Genomic DNA, 24,489 nt, shown 5'->3' on the forward strand with positions numbered 1-24,489 from the left:
TGGAGAAGGTGTGGAAATCTCCACCTTCCAATCCATAGGGAACCCCTAATCCACTTTGAGTCCACTCTTCCCAGAAAAATTGTTGCAAAGTGGGTTAGGGAAGGCACACAGCAAAGCAGAGAGAACACCATGGAAGGCAAATGGCATGCCAGTGTTCTGCATCAAAAAATCCTCAAACCACTACAAGTTCTTTTAAGGGAGGAAGAGGCACAGAGCAAAACTTCTCTGTAGAAGCAACCCAGAATTACAAACCAGTTTCAAACCATGATTTCAATCCTGGGAAGGAAAAAACTATACAGCTTGCTGTTTTGGATGCAACAGCACTCTTTTCTTCATAAACCCATCATTGTTTCCAGCTGCATTGGGGGGGGGGGGGGGAGAGACAGGGAGCCAACAAGCACAGTCCTTGTTAGTATAGTGCTAAATCCTCCCAGAGCACTACTAATGGTTTTAGGCCACCTGCTTCCAGTAAATTTTTGCTGTGAAGAAGCAAAGTTATTCCACATGGGGGGAAAAAACCCACAAATTCCAGGTAATTCTTCTCCATAACCATTTTTCTGAGGGGTGGTGTAGACATACCTTATTCTGAAATATATGTTTCGTTCAGGATATTTGACAAACAGATTTTTTTGCAACAGCAGTAAGAGAAGTAATGTTTTCATTTTTAATACCATGTATAAAGTACACATTTATAGCGGAGCCAATATGCGCAGTGTGAATAGATACAGTATATTTTGAGGAATTTCTTTTCACAAAAAACATATGCTTTGGAGCAGTTTAAAACAAAACATTCCACAGATCAAGAAATCACCATAGAAATGTATCTGCTACAGTATGTAGACAGTTTTATTTCAGAGGACATTTGGGAAAGGGTAAACTGCTTTGGAAGATTTGGCAGTATTTATTCTGTGTGGTGGTCTTTATCATATTAACAGATTGTTATATTGTTAATGTTCTGTTTTTAATGTATTTGCAACTTGTTTTGTTAGAGCCCTGAGTCTAAAGAGATAAGGAAGGATGGAGATCTGTACACACCCACAAATTTGGCTATTGTAAATAAAGGCAAGGGTCCTGTCAGATGTCATTTTATCTTCTGTCTGCAAAAAAAGAAAACTATAAATGAAATTATCAAATCACATTCCCCCTGAAATAATCCTAGGAAGAAATCCAGAGATGGTCTTAGGATCATGAACTACTTTCTTCTCCTTGCAAGTAGCAAGAAATATGTTACAGATGCAGAAAAACATTTTTTTAAATATGCAGAATCTCCTCAATTGTGGGAGAGTGTTGCAGTTAGAATTCAAGGAGGGCTTAAGTTCAAACTCTGCCACCACCACACATCATCATACAGCCATCCTCTATTTATGACTCAGTCCTTCTGCAGGTAGCCCTATGGCAGACAAGGGGACAGGCTACGCTATCTATGCTTTCAAAAATCCACTGTCAGTGTTAATCAGGCCATAACAGTGTAGCAAGTAGATAAGACTTGTGTGCAAGATACAGTTTATTTTTGTCATCCTGTCACATATGACATTTTTCTTTTCTGGATCCCCAATCAAGCAGATCTCTACTTACATTTCCATAGCAAGTCACACCAGAGTTCTACTGGGGCTTTATGTAAAGCAAAATGGGTATCTCTTGCTTTAAAAACAAACAACTCCCCCCACAACCATATTTACCTGAAAGGAAGATGACCCCTCCAAAATTATATACCAAAGGGTGTTTTAAAAACAAGTATATGCCTGTAATTTGTCCATGCATTTTAAATGATCCCTATTTTTCTTGACGGTTCTCCTGGTTTTGTTTTGTTTTTTAAACTAGCTTTCCTTTCAGATAGTTCTGGGTGAAAATCAGAACAAGCATGGCACTCTGAGCAACCACCAGAAAGGAAGCCTAATGTGGTTCTAGCCCTTGAAGATGCTCATTTCATTCACAGACAACAGCAATTAGCAAAGGAGTCAAGCAAAACAACTAACATGGAACACAGCATAAACCCAAGTCCTGCTAAACATTTATAACCATACACTGAATGTAATGGACAGAGCCTACCTTATTTAACGTTTACAGTTCAGTGTATATATGGACTGTGTTTCTGTCAAACACTACCACCCAAAACAATATACAACATTTTAAAAACCACTTTCTAAGATTACAATATTTCCCTAAGGTTTTTTTTACCTCTACGCTGCCATTGTATGAAGGTCTGACACCAAGAAAGGAAGTTTAAAAACATACACAGGAGGGATGGAAATAGGTGCTGAAATGCACCTAATGGAAATGCAATGAAACAAACTTAAAGTTAAAAAACACATGGCCGCTTTGGCAGAGTTTTGCAGGTTTTATCACAGAATCATGCACTGCCTTTTGTCCTATCATGCAGGGCTCCTTAATCTTGTGATTCTACTCTCAGAGGAGATTCTTTCTAAAATTAAAGATCACCAGTCCCCGGGGTATATATTTCTAAAATACAAGGCCGTACATTATTCACCCTGATTTTAAAGTAATTTTATGCTTCCAGTTCAAAGTCCTGCATGTGAGCAAGCAGCTATGTCTCAACTATTTGAGAACAAGCCTAAGCAGGTCTATTCAGAAGCAAGTCTCAGACTCCCAAGAAAATGTTCTTAGGACTGGACTCAGCAGCAGGAAATTAAAAGATTATTTTCAATACTAAGGCCAGTACATTTGTTATTCAACCTATAAGATGAAACTGGAAGCAGACTTCAGGCTGGTACACTGTTACTAATTCTTGGTCTTCTCAATGAAGGAAGAACACAACTTGTGCACTGGGAGATTCTGGACTACCTAAACATAAACTCACACAGAGCTTGCAAGAGTTTTCCTGTAAAACTTGGAATATAAATTTAAACAAACATAGACTCTCCCTGTAAATGGATTTCCTTAGCCTCTGTTGACAGCAGCAAAAGGGGGAAAAGCACCAGTCCAAAGTGTGCTCTTGACCTAACCTTGGGAAAGACTCTTGAATGCAACTCAAGTCTGGATGAATTAAGATTTACACTGTACTGAAGTAGCTCATTCATACTGTACAAACGAGAACTAAAAAAAGAGGGAACAGAATTTCACCTTTTACATTTCACTAGGATTGCTCTTTCAGCAGTGCAGCGATGTAATTCTTGACTAATGCACTCTCTCGCTCTCATTGTACATTTAGGAGGCCAAAGGGTATCTCTTAACTGATTGCAGTTCATAAAAGTTTCTAGAGAATTTGAGTTTTACTGGAATGCTTTATTGCTAGGATGTAAAGAGGAATGTGGGGAGCTGCACAAATGCCCCTGCCCCTCAACTTGCAAAAGATAGTGCCATCTACATGCAACACTGACCTCAAGATGAGAATGGTGTAACATGTTATTCTAAGTTCTGTCAGCTGCCACTGAACAGAACTTAGAAGTGTTAATTCATCCAAAATTCAGCAACTCAATTAGTATATGAAACCAATCACTATGTGCTGAAACCAATCACTCTGATTTTAAAATATTTACATTGGATATGTACTTGTTTCTGAGTTCAGCTCTGAGTTACAGCCTTTCACAGTCAGGGACCCACATACTTGAAACCCTCCCCCAGTATGAAGCCAGGTGGCAGTTTTATTCATTCTAGACTCTGTCCTTTAAACAGATGAGAACAGAAGAAGAAGACGACAACAAAGAAGACTGCAGATTTATAGCCCACCCTTCTCTCTGAATCAGAGACTCAAAGCGGCTTACAATCCTGTATAATCAAACCTATTCTGTCTAATTTTTATGGATTGCCTGAAGCGAAGTTAGTTTTTTTTCTACTATCTGACCAATGTTCCCATATCACAAAACTAGTTGCAAAGTACCTTTTGGCTGTCATAACAATCAGGGAGCAAAAGACTAGCTTCCCTTCTTGATGTTTGACTGGTTTTTATAGCTGAAACTCCATGTAAATTTGCTATGCTGTACTTTTTATTTCTATGCCAATAACAATATTTGGAATTTGGCTTACAATCCCCTATATCTTCTCCCTGCACAAGAGACACCCTGGGAGGTGGGTGAGGCTGAGAAGGCTCTCACAGCAGCTGCCCTTTCAAGGACAACTCCTGCAATAGCTATGGCTGACACAAGGCCATTCCAGCAGCTGTAAGTGGAGGAGTGGGGAATCAAACCCAGTTCCCACAGATAAGAGTCCACCCACTTAACCACTGCACCAAACTGGCTCTGACCAAACAGCTGTGACTCAGCTGTGGGATTCTTCTGTGGCTGTCCCTGTGCTGCAGAACAGCCCTCCCGAAGTTGTCAAGAACTGTGGCCTGCCCTTGTGGCCTTCAAAAAACTACATAAATCCAATTGTAAGATAAGGAGATAGAACAATAATATTTTTTCTAATTGTTTTGTCTCATTTTATTAGTGCAATTGTTTTAAATGCAGTTGTAAGGTGCCTTCAGGTCCCACTTGGAAAAAAGGCAGCTTATGGGATGAATCTGGTGATCTGTAAGAGGAACAAGTTTTTTTCCATACTCCTCTTTCCCCAGCAATCTCTTCCAACTGTTTGAAAGCTGATTCCTAGGGTCATGGAACCTGTGTGGACAGACAGCCAAGCAGGCTGGGAGCCTGCAGTGAGGAGAGGTGAACATAGAATGAAGTCCCTCCTCCCTGTTTCCTCATGTCACTGTAGTCCCCTTATTAGCGTGAGCTAGCTCACAGGTTTTTAGTCTCCAGCTCACATATTTTTGTCTTGGCTCAGCAAGGATGACCCCAGAGCACACTAATTTATGCAGTAGTTCACAACTTTAATGCCAGTAGCTCACAAAGTAGAATTTTTGCTCACAAGACTCTGCAGCTTAGAGGGAACATTGCTTGTAAATACTTAGAATAAGAAAATTAATCTGAACTCCTTCTCCCACCTCTCTGGGAATAGTAAGAGGAGCTCTAAAGAAAGGCAGGAACAAGGAACAGGGATGGCCCAATTAGAAGGGTTCCGATGGGGGTGCTTTCAATAATGGTACATTCAATAATGCACTCTCAATCCACTTAATCTCTGCAACTTGATTGGTACTCCCACCATCTGACCAAAACTATAATTTAGGCCAGCTACCATTGCCTGTTGAAACATCATGGGAGATGTTAGATTATTTATGTTTTAAAACCATTTTGTTTTTAAGTGCTTAAATTGCTTAACTGTTTCTATATCATTGGTTTCATTGTGTCTTTTCATGTTGTGTGCCATCCTGAGCCCATTTGTGGGGTACAGCAGGATAAAAATAAAATGTACAGGAAAACCTACTTGCAAACAATTGCTAAAGTGAGCTGTACAGTGGATCATTCAACATGTTTGAAAGCAGCCTCAGTTCAGTGGGCTCTTGATCTATTAGAAATGCCAGGGAACGGATAAAATGGTTACATACAAATTTACATTAAAACTTTAACGCACACATAAAAACAGAGGATATAAACAAAATTTTAAAACTAAAACTTACATGTACACCATGTTTGTGTCTAAGTCAATGCAAACAACATCTTGTGGAGGGTCATACAAATCAAAGTACCGTGAGTCAACTCCAACTATAAATGGCAGGGGAGCACTGAGCACCGTTGCCAGAGACAAAGGACAGAGAGGGATGTAGGGACATTGCCACTGAAATGGAAAGATCATCTGAAGGAAAAATGAAATGAAACCTTGGTATTAACAAGACAACAGAAACTGCATAACATTAATTAATGCTTATAAACATGGAACATCACATCAAGAGCACCAGCAGTTCTTTTGTTCTGTAGAGCTTTGAGTTATACAGTAGACAATTCAAAACACTGCAGTAAAGTCTAATCAGTATATTGCTCAAGAGCAAAATGGTGGAAGCTCTAGAAGTATCAAAAAGCAAGACTTTTTTTCCCTCTGTGAGTTCTTTTTTACTGTGCATTCTTACAGAACTGCAAAAGTTTCAGGTCAACAAAGGACCATCTAAATAGAAATAACTAAAATATATAGTATATACCAGGGGTGGCCAACGGTAGCTCTCCAGATGTTTTTTTGCCTACAACTCCCATCAGCCCCAGCTATTGGCCATGCTGGCTGGGTCTGATGGGAGTTGTAGGCAAAAAAAATCTGGAGAGCTACCGTTGGCCACCCCTGGTATATACAACTAGTGAAGAAAGCCTTAAAACAAAAGCAGAAAGCTTAATTATGTTGTTATTAAAAGGCACAATTTTTATTTAGAAAATATCTACAGTTAGTGTGCTGTACAGCCAATTTTAGAAGTCAAAAAGAAGACTAACTTGTAGGCTTAAAAATTAACCAATTACAGACACATAGAGAAATAACAAAACAGAAATGTAATCTCTTATCGCTACCCCTTTTGGCTATTGTAATGAAATGAACTGGAGGGTTTTTCTTTATAACCAACACAGTTCTACATCATTGGTCAAATTTGCTTACAGTCAAACTGATGCAATACAATAAAGTTTTAGCTTATTCTTAAAATTAATTTATATTTTGTATTTATATTGTTGACTGATTTTATCTGTTATTGTCGTACCATGATACTGTATCATGCTCTGTAAGCCACCCTGAGCCTGCCTTGGCGGGGAGGGCAGGGTATAAATAAAAACTTATTATTATTATTATTAAAGTTTGTTTGTAAAACTTTTTTTTAATCGGATTGTGCTATATTTTTAGACAATAGGTAGAGAGGTTCAATGGGGTTTTATTTTTACATTTTAAATTGTGATTCATATGTTATGCTAAGCCCAAGCAAAGGTGGGATTTCAATGTTTAAATTAAAAAACAGGATTATCCTATAACAGCACTATGATATGGTAAACTAGATTTTGGAAGCCAGAAGAGGTCAGGTTCAGACTCCGATTCCATTAGCAGCATAAGTGAAACTGCACAGCCCTACACAGGGAGAAGTGAACCAATGTAAAGATTAATTCCTTCAAGAGTGCCCAACGTACAGAAAATCAGATAAAAGTGTTATCATGCAAGTGTTTGAAGATTTTGTTTATAACTAGCATGTGCTTATAGTCTATCATATAAAAAGATCTTATTTTTAAATTTGCTGTTGACATTAACACACCCGCACCAAGGATTGAACTTTGTCATCAGTTTCCTTAGTACAATGATCCTTCCACTGACATCTGCATAAGAGAATCTTGCATCTGTGGAAGAGTCTGTGTGCTAGTACAACTCATTAGAACTGACAGAATGGATGGAACACTATGGGTATTTTTGACTCATAATACATTTGAGAATTGAAATGTACCATTTCAATTACTTTCACTGTCCAGGTTTTCAATACTCCAATTTTGCAGATGTTAAAAAAGGACCAGTTGCCTCTATGCGCTCTTATGCTATTCTTCTTAAGAGAGAAAATAATTCCTTAACAGCAAACAAACAAACAAACAAAACCTCTTTCAAGGTAACATCCCTGACAAGGCAAGGTAATAGTCAATCCTACTTTTCAAGGCAGGAAAATTGGACAAAGTTGTTTCTCCAAGAGTGCTTCATGTACCCACAGATGGGTAAGAATTATTATGACCTAGCTCTTTACCTATTTCTCTCAGAAGTATCCCTTTTACTATGAAATGAATGGAGCACTGTCACAATGAAAATTTTAAGTAGAAAAGAAGAGACTGAAAATAGGACAAAGGACACAAGTCGTTCAGATTACATGCAGAGGTTTACAGTTCCTGCCATTCAAAACTTTTAGCCAAAATAAAGGAAAAATATTTTAGGGTAGAAGCAGAACACCTACTGAAAAGGTACAGGACACTACAGAGACTGCAGAAGCTAAAAGGCTAAAAGAGAACACAGCACACTTACGGCTACCACAGCTTCAGCTACTCCAGTCAGCACAGCGGGCCGGAGAGAGTGGAGTAGGATCTTGCCCTCTAGTAACACAAACAGCAGCAGAGTAGCACAATTTTCTGGTCCAAGATTCATCAGCAGTGTGCTGAAGTTTGCACCGCTAGAATGAGAAAGCAAAAGACTGAGGACTGCCCTGGCCATTAAACATAACTTAACAAAACAGAACACAAACATACTGGATATCAACACACACAACCTCAGCTTATCCCTTTCTATAGGAATTGTAGGGCAAGCATCTTCTTGTGCTGTCACTGTTACAGTTGTATTATATAAGCAGGCAGAGCTGTCCAGCCTAGTAAATATAGCTGGATGGATCAATCAGTTCCGTTTAGTCTGGTCAGGTCTCTGAGATAAGCCTTAACAGTATATTCAATCAACGGCATCCTTAGCATATTTATAATATTTACTATTACCTGAGTGGTAAAGGTGTAGAAACTGGTTGAGACAGTATTAATGCATCGTGCGCAGAAAGCTGCAAAATGGTAAACACCAACATTAGTTTTCATCCAGGACAGTCAAGATTCTGTTGTACACTAGACCCTTAAACCCCAGATTTGTTATTGCAATTATTTTTTTCATTAAACAGCCAGGAGTTGAACACCACACAAGCACTGCCAGCAACAGCAGTAGTACTAGCAGCAGCTGCATTTTTACAGGTTTGGATCTACCAGAGGATTTCCATGGATGAAAATGAGGCAGTTCTTGGGGGAAGAGGCTGTCCCTCTGAAGAAGCTTTTCAGAAGCAATCAGGGGGAGGCAAGGAAGCTGTGCTGCCCAGACGGATATCCTTCCATCCAGGCCACAGTGTGCAAGAATGTTTATGGTAATGCAAGTCACCACAGCTGTCTCCATACTGCAGAGCAGAGAGAGGAAAGAAAGGACTGAGACAGTGGCCCCTTTCAAACAACCTTTGTAATCTGTTTTAGAAGCCAGTTGCTAATGGATTTTTTGTGTCATTTCAGACACAACCGTTTTAGTAACTGGCTGCTAGCAAATTTTATTTACTTTTTCATACAAAGCCTCTTGTGTCTGGTTTAGCAAAGTGGAGTTGAGCCATTTTTTGAATAAACTGTACAGTCTTTTTAAAAAACGGTTCTAAGTTGAGCGCTATAGTGTTAGACCAAAATAACACTTCAGTGCTGTAGCGAGTGAGATGCCTTGCAGCAAAAAAGGAAGGGGAAAAACAGGGGCACTGTTTGAAATGGCCAGATTATTTCCAAGATGGTTTATTAATGGAATAAAATTCACTATATGAAGCCTCCATTCCTGTAACAATTTACATGGAACTGGGCCAACGATAGGTAACATCCAGTTTAGAACGGGCCATAAACATAAACATGGTAAGTGCCCTTTGTAGTTTAGATTTAAATTGCAGAATTCCTACTTCACAGTTCAGTTACTATATCTCTTGAATGACAAACACTGGCATACCCTTTCCCCACCCCGAAAATTCGACTTCATCAGGTACACAGAAAAGAGGCGTAGCGTTGTTACAAGTTTCCATGGTGATGCCTTAAATGTGTAATGGCACAGAATAAAAAAGCAGCAGTAGATATGACTGAAAAACAAAACTGTATTACACAAAGAAAAGGGCAATCTCATTAAGTTGTACTGAACAGTCCACTTACCTGTACAAGGATTCTTGGTCTTTGAGGAGAAGGAAAAGGTATGTTGTGCATAAAGTGGGATATGTGTCTGAAAAGTCATTTTAAAAAAATTGATTGCATAATTTGCATAATTAGCAACTACAAATTTAAACACTTATTAGATCATTTGTATTTTTAAACACCACATCAAAAAGTGCCACACACCCTGCAATGATAGCATTAGACAAATTATGGTCACAATAAAAGTTTTACACTTCAGTTCATTCTAGATTTGGAAGTGTTGTAACTATCAACATACTTGCTTTCCCAGTGATAGATATTTAAGATGCTGAACTTCAGTAGACTTGGTGAGAACAGCATTGTCAATATATACAAACTGTCCAACTCACATTACATGTAATGCACCAGGCATTAACATCTGGACAGCTGCAAGATGAAAACGCTTTTATTTCAGTTGTCGAATATGTATTTATTATTTCTATTTACATCATTTATAGTCCACCTTTCTCACTTGGACTCAAGGGTGATTACACAGAGTGAGTCAATATAATCAACAAGATGGAGTATTCAATAAGCAATACAATGGCCTTAGGGTCGCAGAACCAATCAGGAACCTAAAAGAGAACTGAAGCAGAGCCTAAGTGTTATGATAACAAAAATTACATAGTAGGATTATCCCAGCTTCAGTTAGCTAACACAGAAGTATAGACCACAGTCCCTAAATATTAATCTTAAGTAACGTTGAGAAACATTTAGTCCAGTGCAACTCTATTGCCTGCATAGAAAAGTTCTCTGGAATAATTCAGTTTTGCATAGCTTGCAAAAAGCCAAGAGAGTGGGAGCCTTCCTGACCTCCCCAGGCAGGACATTCCATAAGGTGGGGGCCACAACGGAGAAGGCATGTGTATGGGCAGTTCTTGGTTTTGCCCCTTTGCAGTTCGGCACCTGCAGAATATCTTATTCAGATGTACTAAGTTGTTGTGACAGTGCATGGGGGGGAGAGACTGCTTACACAAATGATAGTCCAAGGACATGAAGGACAAGGTGATGGCCAATACCTTAACTTGAGTCTGGTAATGGATCGGTAGCCAGTGGAGTGACTGTCAAATGGGAGTATTACGTATGCTCCATCTAGTTCCCAATAACAGCAGAGCTGCAGTGTTCTGCACCAACTGAAGTTTCCAAATTCTGAATTTAATTAAGGCATTTTTAGAAGGAAGTCCTGCATTATCATGTGTCTTCTCCAAGAACCAGTTTGGTGTAGTGGTTAAGAGAACAAACTCTTCTATGGGAGAACTGGGTTTGTTTCCCCACTCCACACATGCAGCTGCTGATGTTCTCAAAAGAGCTCTCTCAGCCCCACCTACCTCACAGGGTAGCTGTTGTGGGAGGGGAAGGAAAAGTAGATTGTAAGCCACTATGAGTGAAGGGCCGGTATAAATCCAATCTCTTCACTTCTTCCTTTAGCACATATTCCAAGAATTGCTCAGCACGCCGACAATTTGTGTTTCTGAGCAAGAATCATAGAATCACAGAGTTAGAAGGGACCTCCACGGTCATCTAGTCCAACCCCCTGCACAATGCAGGAAACCCACAAATACCTTCCCCTAAATTCACAGGATCTTCATCGTTGTCAGAATAGAAAGACTGTTCTTGTCCTGGAAAGCAAGTGAGTAAGACTCAGCTGCTTCTCAAAACTGACAGTAGAGGAAGTGGGGGAATACCAAAAGTCTCCAATGATGGCAAAAAAGAAAGGGGCCAACAAAACTATGAAAAACATACATGTAAAGAACCTCATGAAGAAAAGGGTTCTACCTGGTTATATTTAATCAGGGAAACAGAGCAGAGAGATGAGATCTAACAACCTATCAGCTATAACAACTTTTCAAAATGCTGAACAACCTCTTCTAAACAAATACTGAAACAGTGTGCTCAGTTAAATAGAGTCACATAGGTTTACAGCGTTTAGTTCTTGTAGATTTTTTTGCTCTATTTTGAAATAATCATGGTTATTTTTCTAACACCATGACATGATGGTGAAGAATTAGCTGCTAGCTAGCAATTTGCCTCTTCCTGCCTGGTGCCACATTTTTTTAAAAAAACCCTACAGTATCACAATTCATATTTTCTTTCTCTACCTACTCAGAAGACAGCATGACCTGAATATATTGCCTGCTAACTTCTACATAGTGAAGATGATTGTAGAGTATTACATAAAAGGGGGAGGCATTGTAAAAAGCACAAAACTACTAAAAACATACTAGGTAATACTGTCCAAAAATGCTTCAGCCTTTTGATTGTCAGGATAGTAATACTGTTACATTCACATACAAGTGAATGCAAGATTTTGGTAAGAACTCTGCATAATGTTATAAACACAGACACACACTTTCCCACATCCTGCCTCTGGGAATTTCCCACTACTTGTACAATACGCTGTCAATATAACAGCAGTCAAAACAATAACAAATCTTTTGAAAAACTGGAGTGAAAAAGTAGGGTTGGCTAAATATTATTTACAGATGTTAAAAGCTGTTTAAATGTGTATGTTAGTAATTGTCTATGGTCTCCGAAGAAGGGGAAATAAATTTAATTGTCTTTCAGACCCCTGATTCCAAGAGTATTTTAAAGTTGTTATCCCATTTTCTACATCCTAGTTTAAACCTGAATACCTTACATGTGTGTATGGAGCTGACTTCCCATTTCCACAGCTAACGTATGCAAAGGCAAAGAACAGATTAGACATGATATAATCAGATTAGCGTATGGTTTTCTTTCATCTCAAATCCTTCACAAATATTTAGTTTTGTAAATACTGCCAGGGCAGAAATATTTGGCAATGCCAAAACTGGCAGCATCTTCTCTTTATCTTGGCTCCTGAGAGGTCACTATATGTATTCTTGGCTTTTCGTACCCTTCCTGAGTAAACCTACATTACTAAACCACCTTTAACTAAAGTACTCTGCTAGCATACAATTCACTTTGCAAATACATTTCTAGCTTAAAATCGAACCTCTTATCCTCCCTCTCTGACTCAGCATTTTAAAAGTTTAACAAAAGTCATTCCATGTGCCATACAGAAGGTTGCAAGTCTCCAAGTGATAGCTGGAGATCCCCTGGAATTACAGTGAGTCTCCAGGTTACAGAGATCAGTTGCTCTGGATACAATGGATGCTTTGGAGGGTGGACTCTATGGCATTATACCTTGCTAAGGCCACGCCTCTCCCCAGGCTCCCCTCAAAAAAAAAAATTTCTTGACCCAGAGCTGGCAGGCTTGTCAATTTAAAGCCTATAAATTCTCAAAATGCCAGAATGAATGCATATATTTGTTGGAAGTGAAATCATAAGTAACCATGCCTGACAAATTTGGTGGCCTGTTTATACATGCACATTTAATACCTATCCTTTAACTTCTTGAAGTTGCAAGGGAAAGGTAACATCCACTTATTTAGATGCCATAAACAAGTTAAAAACACTAAAGGATATCACAGAAATAACTTCTGTTCATACAAGTGTACATGAAAGTTGTGTTTCTATCCTGTTTTAAACTATATTAATTTGTACTGTTATTTTTATGCCAATAAAGGCTGACTTGACTTAACAAGTTAAAGCACCTCGGTTGACATATAACTCTGCATGTATGAAAAACTCTTTATATGTGTACTTCAGGAATTCTGAAGGTCTCTTCTCTTATTTTTGGTATCAACAGTATACCAATACAAGTGAACCAGTGCAGCGCCATTCATACATCCAGCTCTCTCTCTCTCTCTTTATGTATAGCTTCTAACCCAATGCTTTCTAGATTCTGCATCACTGAGCTCCTGATGAACTGTAACAGAAAGAAACTAATGGCATGACTGTTTTCCTTCTGTACTCAGTCAGGGGCTCTCAAAAGGGGTTCAGTCAGATACCTAAATTTGGGTTTCAAAATGTTATTTCAAAGTATTTTAAACTTGCAATAGCAGTCAAAATGCAGATTATGATTAACCTCCCAGTTACTCAAAGTAAAAGACTTTGTGGGAAGGGTCTGGAACAGGTGGCACAATCTAGTAAAAATGCTTCAATTCAACTGAAAGACACCAAGGGTGATATCCTAAACAAGTATATGAAAAAAGAATTTGCTCCCAGGAAAGTGTTATTAGGATTTCAGTGTAAGGCAGGTTTTCCTTTCCTACTGAAGTAAATGGGACTGAAAATGTTTTATTTTGGCTGGATCCTCCCCATTACTTTTAACAACTGAATTTGTTATCCAAAACCCATCTCTTCTTCCACTTGAATGATTCAGTTATCTAGTTTTCAATATTTTCTTTAAGCAATACGCTACAATGTTTAACGTATACTTCTGTGGAAGAAGAAAGACTTTTAAGATGAAAGGAAACCCAACCAGGGGCCAGGAAGGCCCCCCGAGTGTATCATTTCACAGAATATGCAAAACATAAATGTTCAGGAGGGCATTTTTACAAAGGAAGTCCAATGCAATAGCAAAGGAAGTCGTTACTATAAAGGATGTTATGAGGGTTTGTAGCTCAGTGATAAGAGCATCTGCTTGGCATGCAGAAAGTTCATTTCAAGGTGCTGGTTCTCGCCTTTAAAGTCCTATATGGCCAGTCACCTTAGGGACCGCCTTTCCCCACATGTTCCCTGGAGAGCACTTCAGTCAGGGTCACAAAATCTGCTCTCAATCCATGGCCTTAAAGACGCCAGGCTCATGACAACTAGACTTTTCTGTTGTAGCCCCAAGCTGGTTGAATGAGGTTAGGGTCCTGCAAGAGCTCACACAGTTCCGCAGGGCCTGTAAGATGGCGCGCTTCCACCAGGCATTTGTAAATTAAGATCACAGGCTACAACAGACTCTGAAACAACTAGACCACCTTGAACATGAACTTAAGATCGGTCTTTCTATAGAACACCCAGCTGGAAAACAGAATAGGAAAACTCAAAAGATTATTATAGCACTTGAAATGGTTTGGTTTTTATATCTTAATCTGATTTTATGTTCCATGTATTTACATGAGTGTGTAAGCCGCCCTGAGCCTGCCTTCACAGGGGAGGGATATAAATTGAATAAAATAAAAAATAAAACGGTCCCCAGGTTCAGTTCCCAGCATCTCCAATTTTTTGTATCACCTATCTTGTTTACTGCAATGTCCTCTACCTTTGTAAGCCCCTTTCTTCATGATGGTATGTCATGACTTAGACAATTTTGTTTGCATTGTTTTCCAGTTTTGTATTTCTATTGGTACTGTATTGTTTACTGAAGTTCTTCGCTGTCTAATTGAATTGATTTTCATATTTTGTAATCCATCTTGAGTCTCAGTGAGAAAGGCAGGCTATAAATGATGGGGGGGGGGGGGGGAGGGACAATGATGAAATCCACTCAAGTATTTATCAAAACACTGTATCTCCAAAGCTTTAGTCCTATAGGAGCCACATAAAGTAAATATTAGCTCCTGTCCATACAAGATAACACTTAATGCTTAAAACTGCCCTGTGAAGCTTACATTCGTTTTAAATGCCATGCCTCTCTATTAATTTTCTCAATATCTTAAAGGAGCTAAATTATGGACAGTAAGAGGAAGGGAAGCTGAATACATATTGGCATGAAAAGGGGAACGATTCATTGCAGGTGCTGAAGCAGATGGTTCTTCTATATTTCCTACTCACATTTTCAGTTAGTTCATACACACTTGAGGGCAGAAAGCAAAAGGAAGATGGCAACTAGAAGGATAGTGTTTTCAGTCCAGAGAATGTGCAGTGGCACTGCTATTGCTATGGTGATGGCAACCTCATCTAGGTAGACTGGCTACTCCAGAAGCAGCATCCTCCTGTCTGTCCTTCAAGCAGAAAAGCAGCAAAATGCACAAAGCCGGAAAACAACTAGATTGGCTCCTTTCATAATCTGAGGCCAAAAGTACAGGGGGACACAGAAGAAAAAGTGCATAATGAACCCTCCTACAAATTCCGCTGCTTTTGCTTTGGGACCCCAGCCCATGCTATCCCATATGCAGATTTGTTAAACAGCTTGCTTTTATTGTACGAGTGTCAATAAATAAGTGCACAAAAGCTGAGAAGCAAAATGAATCACTCAGGTGCCATAAATCCATCAGATCACAAGCAGAACAAAAGCCAGATACTTTTTCCAACAACAATTCATGGCACGTACCACACATGGTAAAAAATAAGCAAAAAAAGAATACATTACCATAATTGCTCACTTTTGGAGCCACAACTACAAAAAACAAGATGCTGCTTGGGAAAACTCTCACTTACTTTTCAATGGGAAGAGGATGAGGTCCAGACACAGACAGCTTGTAGATGAACATAAGGAATTTTCTGAAGGCCTCAAAGAAAGGCCAGTGTGACAGTAGGCAGATGCACTTGTTGGAATTTATGGACTTGGAGGTAACCACTTTTCTTTCTACAGCAGTCAAGAGGCCCAACTGCATGTGCTGCTTCTCTGTTAGCAGCTCTTGTGAATAAGGCTCATAAAACTGGATAGCAGCACCATACACCTAGCATAATGGGGGAGAAAGACGTGAATGGTGGTAGAGGCACAAAAGTACTTATCTCAAGGGGGGGGGGAGGAGAAGGAGAGCAGGGACAACAGCAGACTCATCAAGTTTTCCTTAGCCCTCTTGTATCTCTATTTTTCCCCCGTTCACAGCAAGACTGCTCAGAAGAGATTGCTTTAAAACATTCTACTGCTACCTTTCCACTCAATCTGAGGCCACAAGGCAGCAAATACAAAAACATTAGAACATTTGAACAATTAAAACACAGTTAAAATATAAAAATATAAAATTAAATTAAAAGCACATAAACATTGCTAGGAGGAGGGTCAATAACTATTATTAGGATATTCCAGACAGAACAAAACGTCTTCACCTGCTGGCAAATGATGCTGATAGAGGGAGACTGGCAAAACTCCTCAGAGAGGGAGTTTTCAAAATTTTGATGCTATGACAGAGAAGGCTCTTTCTTGGGTTGCCACCAACTAGCCTCAGGTGGTGGGGCAACTCAAGCGGGCATCCAAGAATGACCAGAGTGAGCAGGTAAGTTTGCATGGAGGAAAGAGGTCCTTAAGATATGTTGGCCCAGCACCTGAAGCCAGAGTAGGTGGAACAAGACTGAAGTAATGTGGTTCCCATGGCCCACCCCAGTCAACCAGACCTGCTGTGTACCAAATGTAGCTTCCAGACATCCTTCAAGGGCAGCTCCATGAAGAACACATTGCAGTAATTTAATCTAGACCTTTCCAGGCCATACATCATAGTCGCAAGATATTTTTTGTCCCTGAAGGATTGCAGCTGGCTCAGCAGCTAAAGCTGCTGAAAGACACCCTGGCCACCATTGCAAGCAGGAAGTCTGGGTCCAAGAACACTCCCAAGCTATGAACTTGATCCTTTAGGGGGAATGCAACCCCATCAAAACAAGGGATAACCCATTTCCCAGGTCAGACCTACCCCCACCTGTAACATGTCTGATTTGTTAGTATTAAGTTTCATGGCCTAGATGAGTTCCACAAACCAGCAATTCTAGATCTTACAAAGACACAGCTTGAGTCCTAACATCTGATATCAGCCATACACCAAGTCTGAATGCTGAAGGCATGGAGAACAGTCTCAGTGCCTGTTCCAAACTTTTTTTTTAGGTTCTGAGAGGTTTACTAAAGTCAGACCACATATATCTTCCAGCTTACATAGCTTTTTCTCATTTAGACTAGAATGTAGTGGTCTACAGAATACATTTAGTTGATCTAAAGTTTCTTTTCAGAACAGCTGCAAAAGCATAACAACACTTGAACCAGTGGTACTGACTTTGCAGTTCACACATAGCCACATTCACAAGTACCATCAAAAGAGCTACATGACTACTGTACACCCTACATGCCTCTCTGTATAACTCTAACCTTTAGAGTAGTTATAGCCAGATTTTGTGTATCAGAAGTGAGGGAAAGGGCTTATGACACAAAATATTGCACAAACTTTTCAAGCACTCCACACCCCTTTTATAAAGTTGGATGTTTAAAAGAGTGCTTCCCTATGCTAATAGTTCCCTTCATGTTGAGCTCTAGCATTGCAAGACATGGAATCGCCAGAACTTTCCTCCATGCTAAGTTTCTACTTGTAGGGAGCTTCATTTCATGGGTTAGTAATCATTGGAGATATGCCCCATTTAGCCACCTCATTCATTAGAAGACATCTGAGGTTCACAGCAATAGTGCTCAGTGGGCTCTGCAGAGAAAGAATGGACAAAGTGCCTGTTTCTGAAAGTCTGCTTGCTTGAATCTGGCCAGCAGCTGCAGGATCCTATTCTGTCTCATGCTGGAGAGAGAACAAGGAGAAGATGAAAGGGCACTCAGTCTTCCCACTGCAGAACCTGTTCTGGTCAAGCCAAGAGTGTTCTGAAGAGAAGCTCAGAGCTAGGCTATCTCAGAGCAGGCCCCTGCAGTGGAAAGCCAATGGGGAGTGCATATGCACTCATTTCCCTGTCTTCTCTCTCCCAGGCATGAGGCCTGCAGCTCAAGTTATATAAGAACATAAGAGAAGTCCATGTTGGATCAGGCCACTGTCCCATCAAATCCAACACTCTGCCATTTGAGAGCCAGTTTGGTGTAGTGGTTAAGTGCGCGGACTCTTATCTGGGAGAACCGGGTTTGATTCCCCACTCCTCCACTTGCACCTGCTGAGATGGCCTTGGGTCAGCCATAGCTTTCATAGAAGCTGTCCTTGAAAGGGCAGCTGCTGTAAAAGCACTCTCAGCCCCATCTACCTCACAGGGTGTTTGTTGTGGGGGGGGGGGGGGGAAGGTAGAGGAGATTGTGACCGCTCTGAGACTCTGAGATTCAGAGTATAGGGTGGGATATAAATTCAAATCTTCATACAGTGGCCAAAAATCAGATAACACCAGGAGGTCCACCAATGGGGCAAGAACTTCAGAAGCCCTCCTGGTATTGCCCCTCAAGCACCAAGAATACAGAACATCCCTGCTCCAGACTTCAGTGTTCCCTCTATACCTTGTGGCTAATAGCCACTAATCACCACTGACGGACCTCTGCTCCAAAGCCCTGTCTTGTGCCAGGAAAAAAGCAAGAAAGCAAAGGGAGAAGAAAAAAGTATTCAGGCTTCTCACTGGCCTTTTGAGGCACCCACCAACACTGCGTACCCTCTCTTCATAAAAAGGCTCTACAATCTTTTATTGTGCCTTTGTTTCTTTTCACTCTTCCTTCAGCTCAAAGGAGAGAGTGAGACTGCCCAGGTGTCCAGAAGAAAGGAAACTGGCCAGGGAGAAAGGGGACTAAAACAACCACCACCTCCTTCCACTGTAGCCAACTTACTCTTTTCCTGAGTAGCTTTCCACAGTGGTGGTAGTTTTACTCTCTCTTTTCTGTGGCCAGCTTGATCTCCTGCCTGCTGCCTTAGTGCTGGTCCTGCACTAAGAGCCTGAAGGCTGCGGAAAAGGGTGGGGGATGGGATTGCTAGAGAAGAAGGGCCCTTTACTTTCATCCCTGGCACAAGGCTCACAGCAGCTCACAGCTTATCTGTCCCCTCATCCCTGTAGCAGCGATTTCAAGGTGGGGAAATGGGGAATGGTGTTCAGAATAGCCACATACAGCAAGTGAAAGAGCCACAGGGGGTTCCCAAGCTACTGAGTGAATTGGTATGAACTGAACTGACTACATCAAACATATTCTGGTGTATGTTACAACAACGTAATTCACAGTGCTAAAACCCAACAGGTCAATATAACTGCAAAATAATATTTCTGCAATAGGCAGTCTGTAGTTATATAAGATACAACATACTAAAATAGAATGCTGTGTAGCTCAAATGTACCTTTTCAGCAGATGAAGCAGTAAGAACAAACGTCGAGAATACAGGTAGTGGATATTTGGTTTGAGGGTCCCAACATTCAATAGTAGCTCCCATTGGAAGACAGAACAGAGGTACAGATTCTGACAAAGGGAATGACTCATAATCATCTTCTGGATATCTGAATATTAAGCCTTTTTAAAAGAAAAAAAATCCATCCTTTACAAAAACAGAGTTTGCAATAAATAAAAAAATAAAATAAAAAACACACAATCCTGGACAGAGAACTGTGTAGCACCAGGAGGTAAATCTCATAAATCCATCCTAGGTAACAAGATCTGAAGCACTTTCGCAAAACCAAATTTAAAATTTGCTTTTACAGTAGCTCAAAAGGCTTCACATTATAGACTTCTAAATTAAAATAGGGCTTTAAGTGATAAAGTTTCAGGTAATATTTGTCTAAGATGTTTAAAACTATATTTTACAAATATAGTTCCAAAGAAGAAAGTGAACACTTGCAGCTAGTAACATAAGAGGTGCTCTGCTGGATCAGAACACTGATCAACCTAATCAAACAACCTATTTCACACAGGTGCCTTGGAGACCCAACAGACAGGGCACAGAGGCCAAAGCCATCTCATCATATTGCCTCTTATCACTGGCATTTTGGTGTTTACTAGATTTGTTTGTGGAGGTTCCCTTTAGTCATCATAGCTACTACTGATGGATCTGTCTTCCATGATTCAGTATAATCTCCCTTTTGTCAGGGATGCTCTAGGTTGATCCTGCATTGAGAAGGGGGCTGGACTAGGTAGTCTGTATGGCCCTTCTAATTTTGTGATTTAGAACCGCATTTGATTCTCCACTGCTCCATTTGCAGCTCCTGGAATGGCCTTGGGTCAGCCATAGCTCTCGCAAGAGTTGTCCTTGGAAGGGCAGCTTTTGTGAGAGCGCTCCCAGCCCCACCCACCTCACAGGGTGACTGTTGTGGGGGGGAGAAGATAAAGGAGATTGCAAGCCGCTCTGAGACTCTGATTCAGAGAGAAGGGTGGGGTATAAATCTATGGTCTTCTTCTTTTCCCTACTCTTCCCCCTTTTCCTTCATACCAACTGATTTGAGGATACTTATTTTACCTCCCGGGATGAAGAGTACCAGGTTGTGCTCCTTTATACACCATCTACTAATTGCTGTTGTATTGTAGAATTGTTTTTAAATTTTAACTCTATGGATTTTTTAATGAATGTTATCTGCTCTGAGTGCTCTTATACAGGGGAGGGTGGGCTATAAATATAATAAATGAATCAAGGAGGTCTTCTATCAACTCTTTCTTTAGCAAAACTAAACATTAACACATGCACCATACTTGCCCAGCTACTTCATACACTCAGTATATTTAGATAGTATGCAGGGGTGGCCAACGGTAGCTCTCCAGATGTTTTTTGCCTACAAGTTCCATCAGCCTCAGCCATTGGCCTGGTGTACCAAACTGGGGCTGCCGGGAGTTGTATGCAAAAAACATTTGGAGAGCTACCGTTGGCCACCCCTGGTATATAGATTTCCAAGGTTTTCTCACATAAACACATGAAGTCTTTTAGTACGTCAGACCACTGGCTTATCAAGGTCAGTACTCTGTACTCTGACTGATGGCAGCTCTCCAGTGTCTCAAGTCCAAGCCTTTTACATCACCTACAGCAAGTTCCATTTTATAGAGATGCCAAGGACTGAACTTAGGACCTTCAGCATTCAAAGCAGATAGCCACTGAGCCACAACTTATTTCCCTTTCTCCAAGGCTACCTTCAAAACTGTTTACTTCCCTCCCTATATTTACCCAGGTAAGGAACTCACCACTGCATACGTTGTGCTTTCTAATCAGTCCACCAGATCAACTTACATGACTTTCTGTCTATATTGTCACTTCCAATCACATGCTATGCCTCAAACAGAACTCCATAGTTTGTTCCCATATCTCAACACCTATCCAGTTCCACACATACACCAATTTGCCAGGTGGTCTCTTTAAGCATATGGATCAGCAGCAGAGGCCCTCACTTTATGTTGGTATCATTAGCATCTTGATACCAGTGCTCCTGGGGAGGGGCAAGTATAGCCATGGGAACAGCCATAATGGGAAAGGAAGGAGGCTGAGACACAGGAGGGCTCGCTCTCCTTCCAGCCCATCCCAACGATGGCAGGTATGGGGCCAAGCAGAAGTACTCCTCTCTGTCCTTGATGCTGTGCAATGCCAGGTCCATAAATAATAAGACTGCAGTCCTATGAGACTACCTGCTTGCGCAGAAAATGGACCTGGCCTGCGTGACTGAGACCTGGGTGCAAGACGGGGAGACAGCAGCTCTCCCTCAAGTAGCTCCCCCCGGGTTCTCGGTCCACCACCATGCACGGACTAGCGGGCGGGGGGAGGAGTGGTGCTCTTCATACAGGTGCTCCCGGCCCCAGAGATTAACAGCACTGAGTGTACAGGTCTAGCGTGGGATGTTGGGGAGAGTTTGGTTAGCTGGCTGGTGTACCAAACGCCTAACGCACCAGCCAGTGCCCTGCCATCAACACCAGAAAGAAAGCTTAACTTTGTGGCCCAGATTGCGTCTGCGACCTCACACTCAGCCCAATTATTTAGTACAATTCAGTCCTTGACTGCCCTACCGCAAGGCAGATCAAATGCTAGGCAACTGGAAATCGGCTGCAAGGCTTTTGCAAGTTTTTTCACAGATAAGGTCTCATCACTCCGTCACAACCTCCCCACCACACTTGAAACAGTAAATGAACTTGAGGCTCCGAGCATGTCTTCAGGTCCATTTCTGAATCACTTTGACCCACTCAGCCTGGAGGAAGTTGACAGGATTCTCATTTCTGTGCGCCCTACAACTTGCGTTTTGGATCCATGCCCATCTTGGCTAATAAAAGCTTGCCGGATGGCGTTATGTGATCCACTTCAATCCATTGTCAACAGATCTCTTTATTGTTTTAATATTGCTTTTGTTTACAGTCTATTTTATGCTGTTAGCAGCCTTGAGTCTGTATAGAATGGGCGGCATATAAATATAACGTAAATAAAATAAATAAAATCTTTGGGACAGTAAACCCAGACTGACTTTCTTGGTTTCGCCTTCATAATGCTGTGCACATGCCAATAGGCTTCTGCCATGATATAATGAGCCTTGGATTTCTAATGCTGCAAAGCTCATTTTGACTTACATATATAGATAAGCTTTTGTTTAATAAAACTATGGATGGATCCAGGGTGGAATGATAAGTGGTCTTTGATACGAAATAATGCCAATTCATTTGCTTAAGAGACAGATTTAATACATTGTAAAATGACTTAAAATAAGCTGAAACATCTGCTAATATAGTTTCAGTTTATGAAAATTAAATCCCTTACCAGCTTTATATGCAATTGAGTTAGAAGCTGGAACAGACTTCTTATAACAAAGGTATACACTGGAGCCCCACTGTAAAGACACAAATTAAGTCATATCATAATTGGAGAACACATACTGAACACTACACAATAACTCCTTATATTTTTTTAACCTTCTACTGCTAAAACCATCTAATGTTCCAAATATCTGGTTTACACATGCAAGCTAGTTACTTATCAGAGAATCAGTGAAATAATTTAACTGAAAAAACCACTGCTTGTCCTTTAATGACTTATTTACACATGCATGTCACCATGTGATGCTCAAGCCCTTAAGAGATAAGAATATGGAAAAACTGTGGGTATCACAAAGGCAAACCAATTTGATTCTGCACAATGGCTATACCACAAGAGAGGTGAACCTGAGGTCTTGTAATGATAATAACCTAGATACATTCTCACCTTTGGAAGCACATGCTCTCCACACATATACTTTTTGGGAAGTGGCATGAATATTCCCTACCACTTCAGTTCGCTAGCCTCATTCAGATATCTGGGGCCACAAAAAGAGACAATTTTATTGAGGACTATACTGGGCAGGGGGGTGGGGGAGAGAAGAACACTTCTATGAGTTGGATCCTGCAGGGAATTGCCACTAATGGAAGGGGAGGCAGATCTGCATGCATTCCCCCTCCTGCTCCAGACCTGACTTTCCGCTTCCTTCCTATCTTGCGGGAACAGCATGGGGGGAGAGCAGCACTTTGGACTGCAGGTGGAAGGTGGAGCTGAGGACTGTCTGTTTCCAGCATATATAAAACAAAAACGTGAAGACATTTTTAAACAACATACTGCCCACACCGAAGGAAGAAAGTCTTTTTTAAAAGTTGACTTTTCATTTCCATTTAAATAAGCCATAATGAAGAAGGAAATGTGGCTTTTGATCAACACCACAGTCCAGCCTCAAAAATTCAGCACTCCCCACTCCCAGTTCTTTGTGAGAATTAGTTGGCGCTCTCTTCAATATGGTCCTGGCAGCAGAACCAGAGGAAGGAAAAAACAGAGTTGTGGAAACTAAAGTGACACAAACTGTACTCTGAATTAAGTATGCTAGGTAAGAGTGCAACAGACACATCTTTGACATTTTTCAACATCCGTAATAAGCCCTGAAAAGGGCAATGTTTTAAAATTAACATATTCTTCTCACCATGCCACAATTCAAATTCTTATCAACTTTGCAAAAAGTATGAGGAGGAGTTTCTCCTTTGCTGGTTACAATAACACAGATGTCGGTAACAGCCAAGGAGTTTTGGGGTCGCACAGGAGGAGCTCGCCGGTAGGTGATAAAGATTCGCTGAGAAGAGGCTGAACTGTTATTGACATTAGCACAGCGACCATAGGGAGTAGCCTGGATCACTTCACAGCCTGGCATTAAACGCTCCTTCCCTTCATATAAAACTCTGCAGGTGGGAAGGAAAAGTGGGACACAGGAACATTTCACACACAAAATATTATGCTATTAATCAATGAATGGTACAACAAACCTCACTCAAAAGCAACTCTTTCATGTAAAGGACAAAGATCCTCAAAATGAGGAATTCTAAACACTGGATACTTTTATCCCTATAGTTTAAAACAAGTTTGTTTACAAAGCTACCAACAAACAGGGCAATTGTTTCATTGTGAGAGTGGACATATACTAACAATGCTTACACCTGCTGTGGTTTGTCCTTTTACATTCCTATATAGCATAGCAAGAACACAACACTACACATACTGAAGTATTTTAAAAATGGGGGAGGTTTTGGCAAAAAGTTGGGAGAAGCAAGTCAGTTTTGCCACATTTGTTTCTT

General features: G+C 40.6%; 1 protein-coding gene across 6 annotated transcripts in view; it reads right to left on the minus strand.

The window, feature by feature from the left end:
- DENND4C (DENN domain containing 4C) overlaps positions 1 to 24,489 on the minus strand; it is a 90,607-nt gene that overhangs the window by 38,972 nt on the left and 27,146 nt on the right. For 5 of the 6 annotated variants that reach the window (XM_060237232.1, XM_060237233.1, XM_060237231.1 and 2 more), the window contains exons 3-10: positions 23,844 to 24,096; positions 22,661 to 22,730; positions 19,286 to 19,455; positions 15,720 to 15,961; positions 9,471 to 9,537; positions 8,256 to 8,314; positions 7,798 to 7,942; positions 5,456 to 5,631 (exon numbers count right to left, since the gene is read on the minus strand). In XM_060237232.1, the coding sequence (XP_060093215.1) occupies positions 5,456 to 5,631; positions 7,798 to 7,942; positions 8,256 to 8,314; positions 9,471 to 9,537; positions 15,720 to 15,961; positions 19,286 to 19,455; positions 22,661 to 22,730; positions 23,844 to 24,096 (1,182 nt within the window). Of the gene's footprint in view, positions 1 to 5,455; positions 5,632 to 7,797; positions 7,943 to 8,255; positions 8,315 to 9,470; positions 9,538 to 15,719; positions 15,962 to 19,285; positions 19,456 to 22,660; positions 22,731 to 23,843; positions 24,097 to 24,489 lie in introns of those variants that run through there. The other variant, XM_060237234.1, reaches the window with a different exon arrangement.

The sequence above is a fragment of the Heteronotia binoei genome, chromosome 4 (assembly GCF_032191835.1).
Source record: "Heteronotia binoei isolate CCM8104 ecotype False Entrance Well chromosome 4, APGP_CSIRO_Hbin_v1, whole genome shotgun sequence".
Lineage (NCBI taxonomy): Eukaryota > Metazoa > Chordata > Lepidosauria > Squamata > Gekkonidae > Heteronotia > Heteronotia binoei.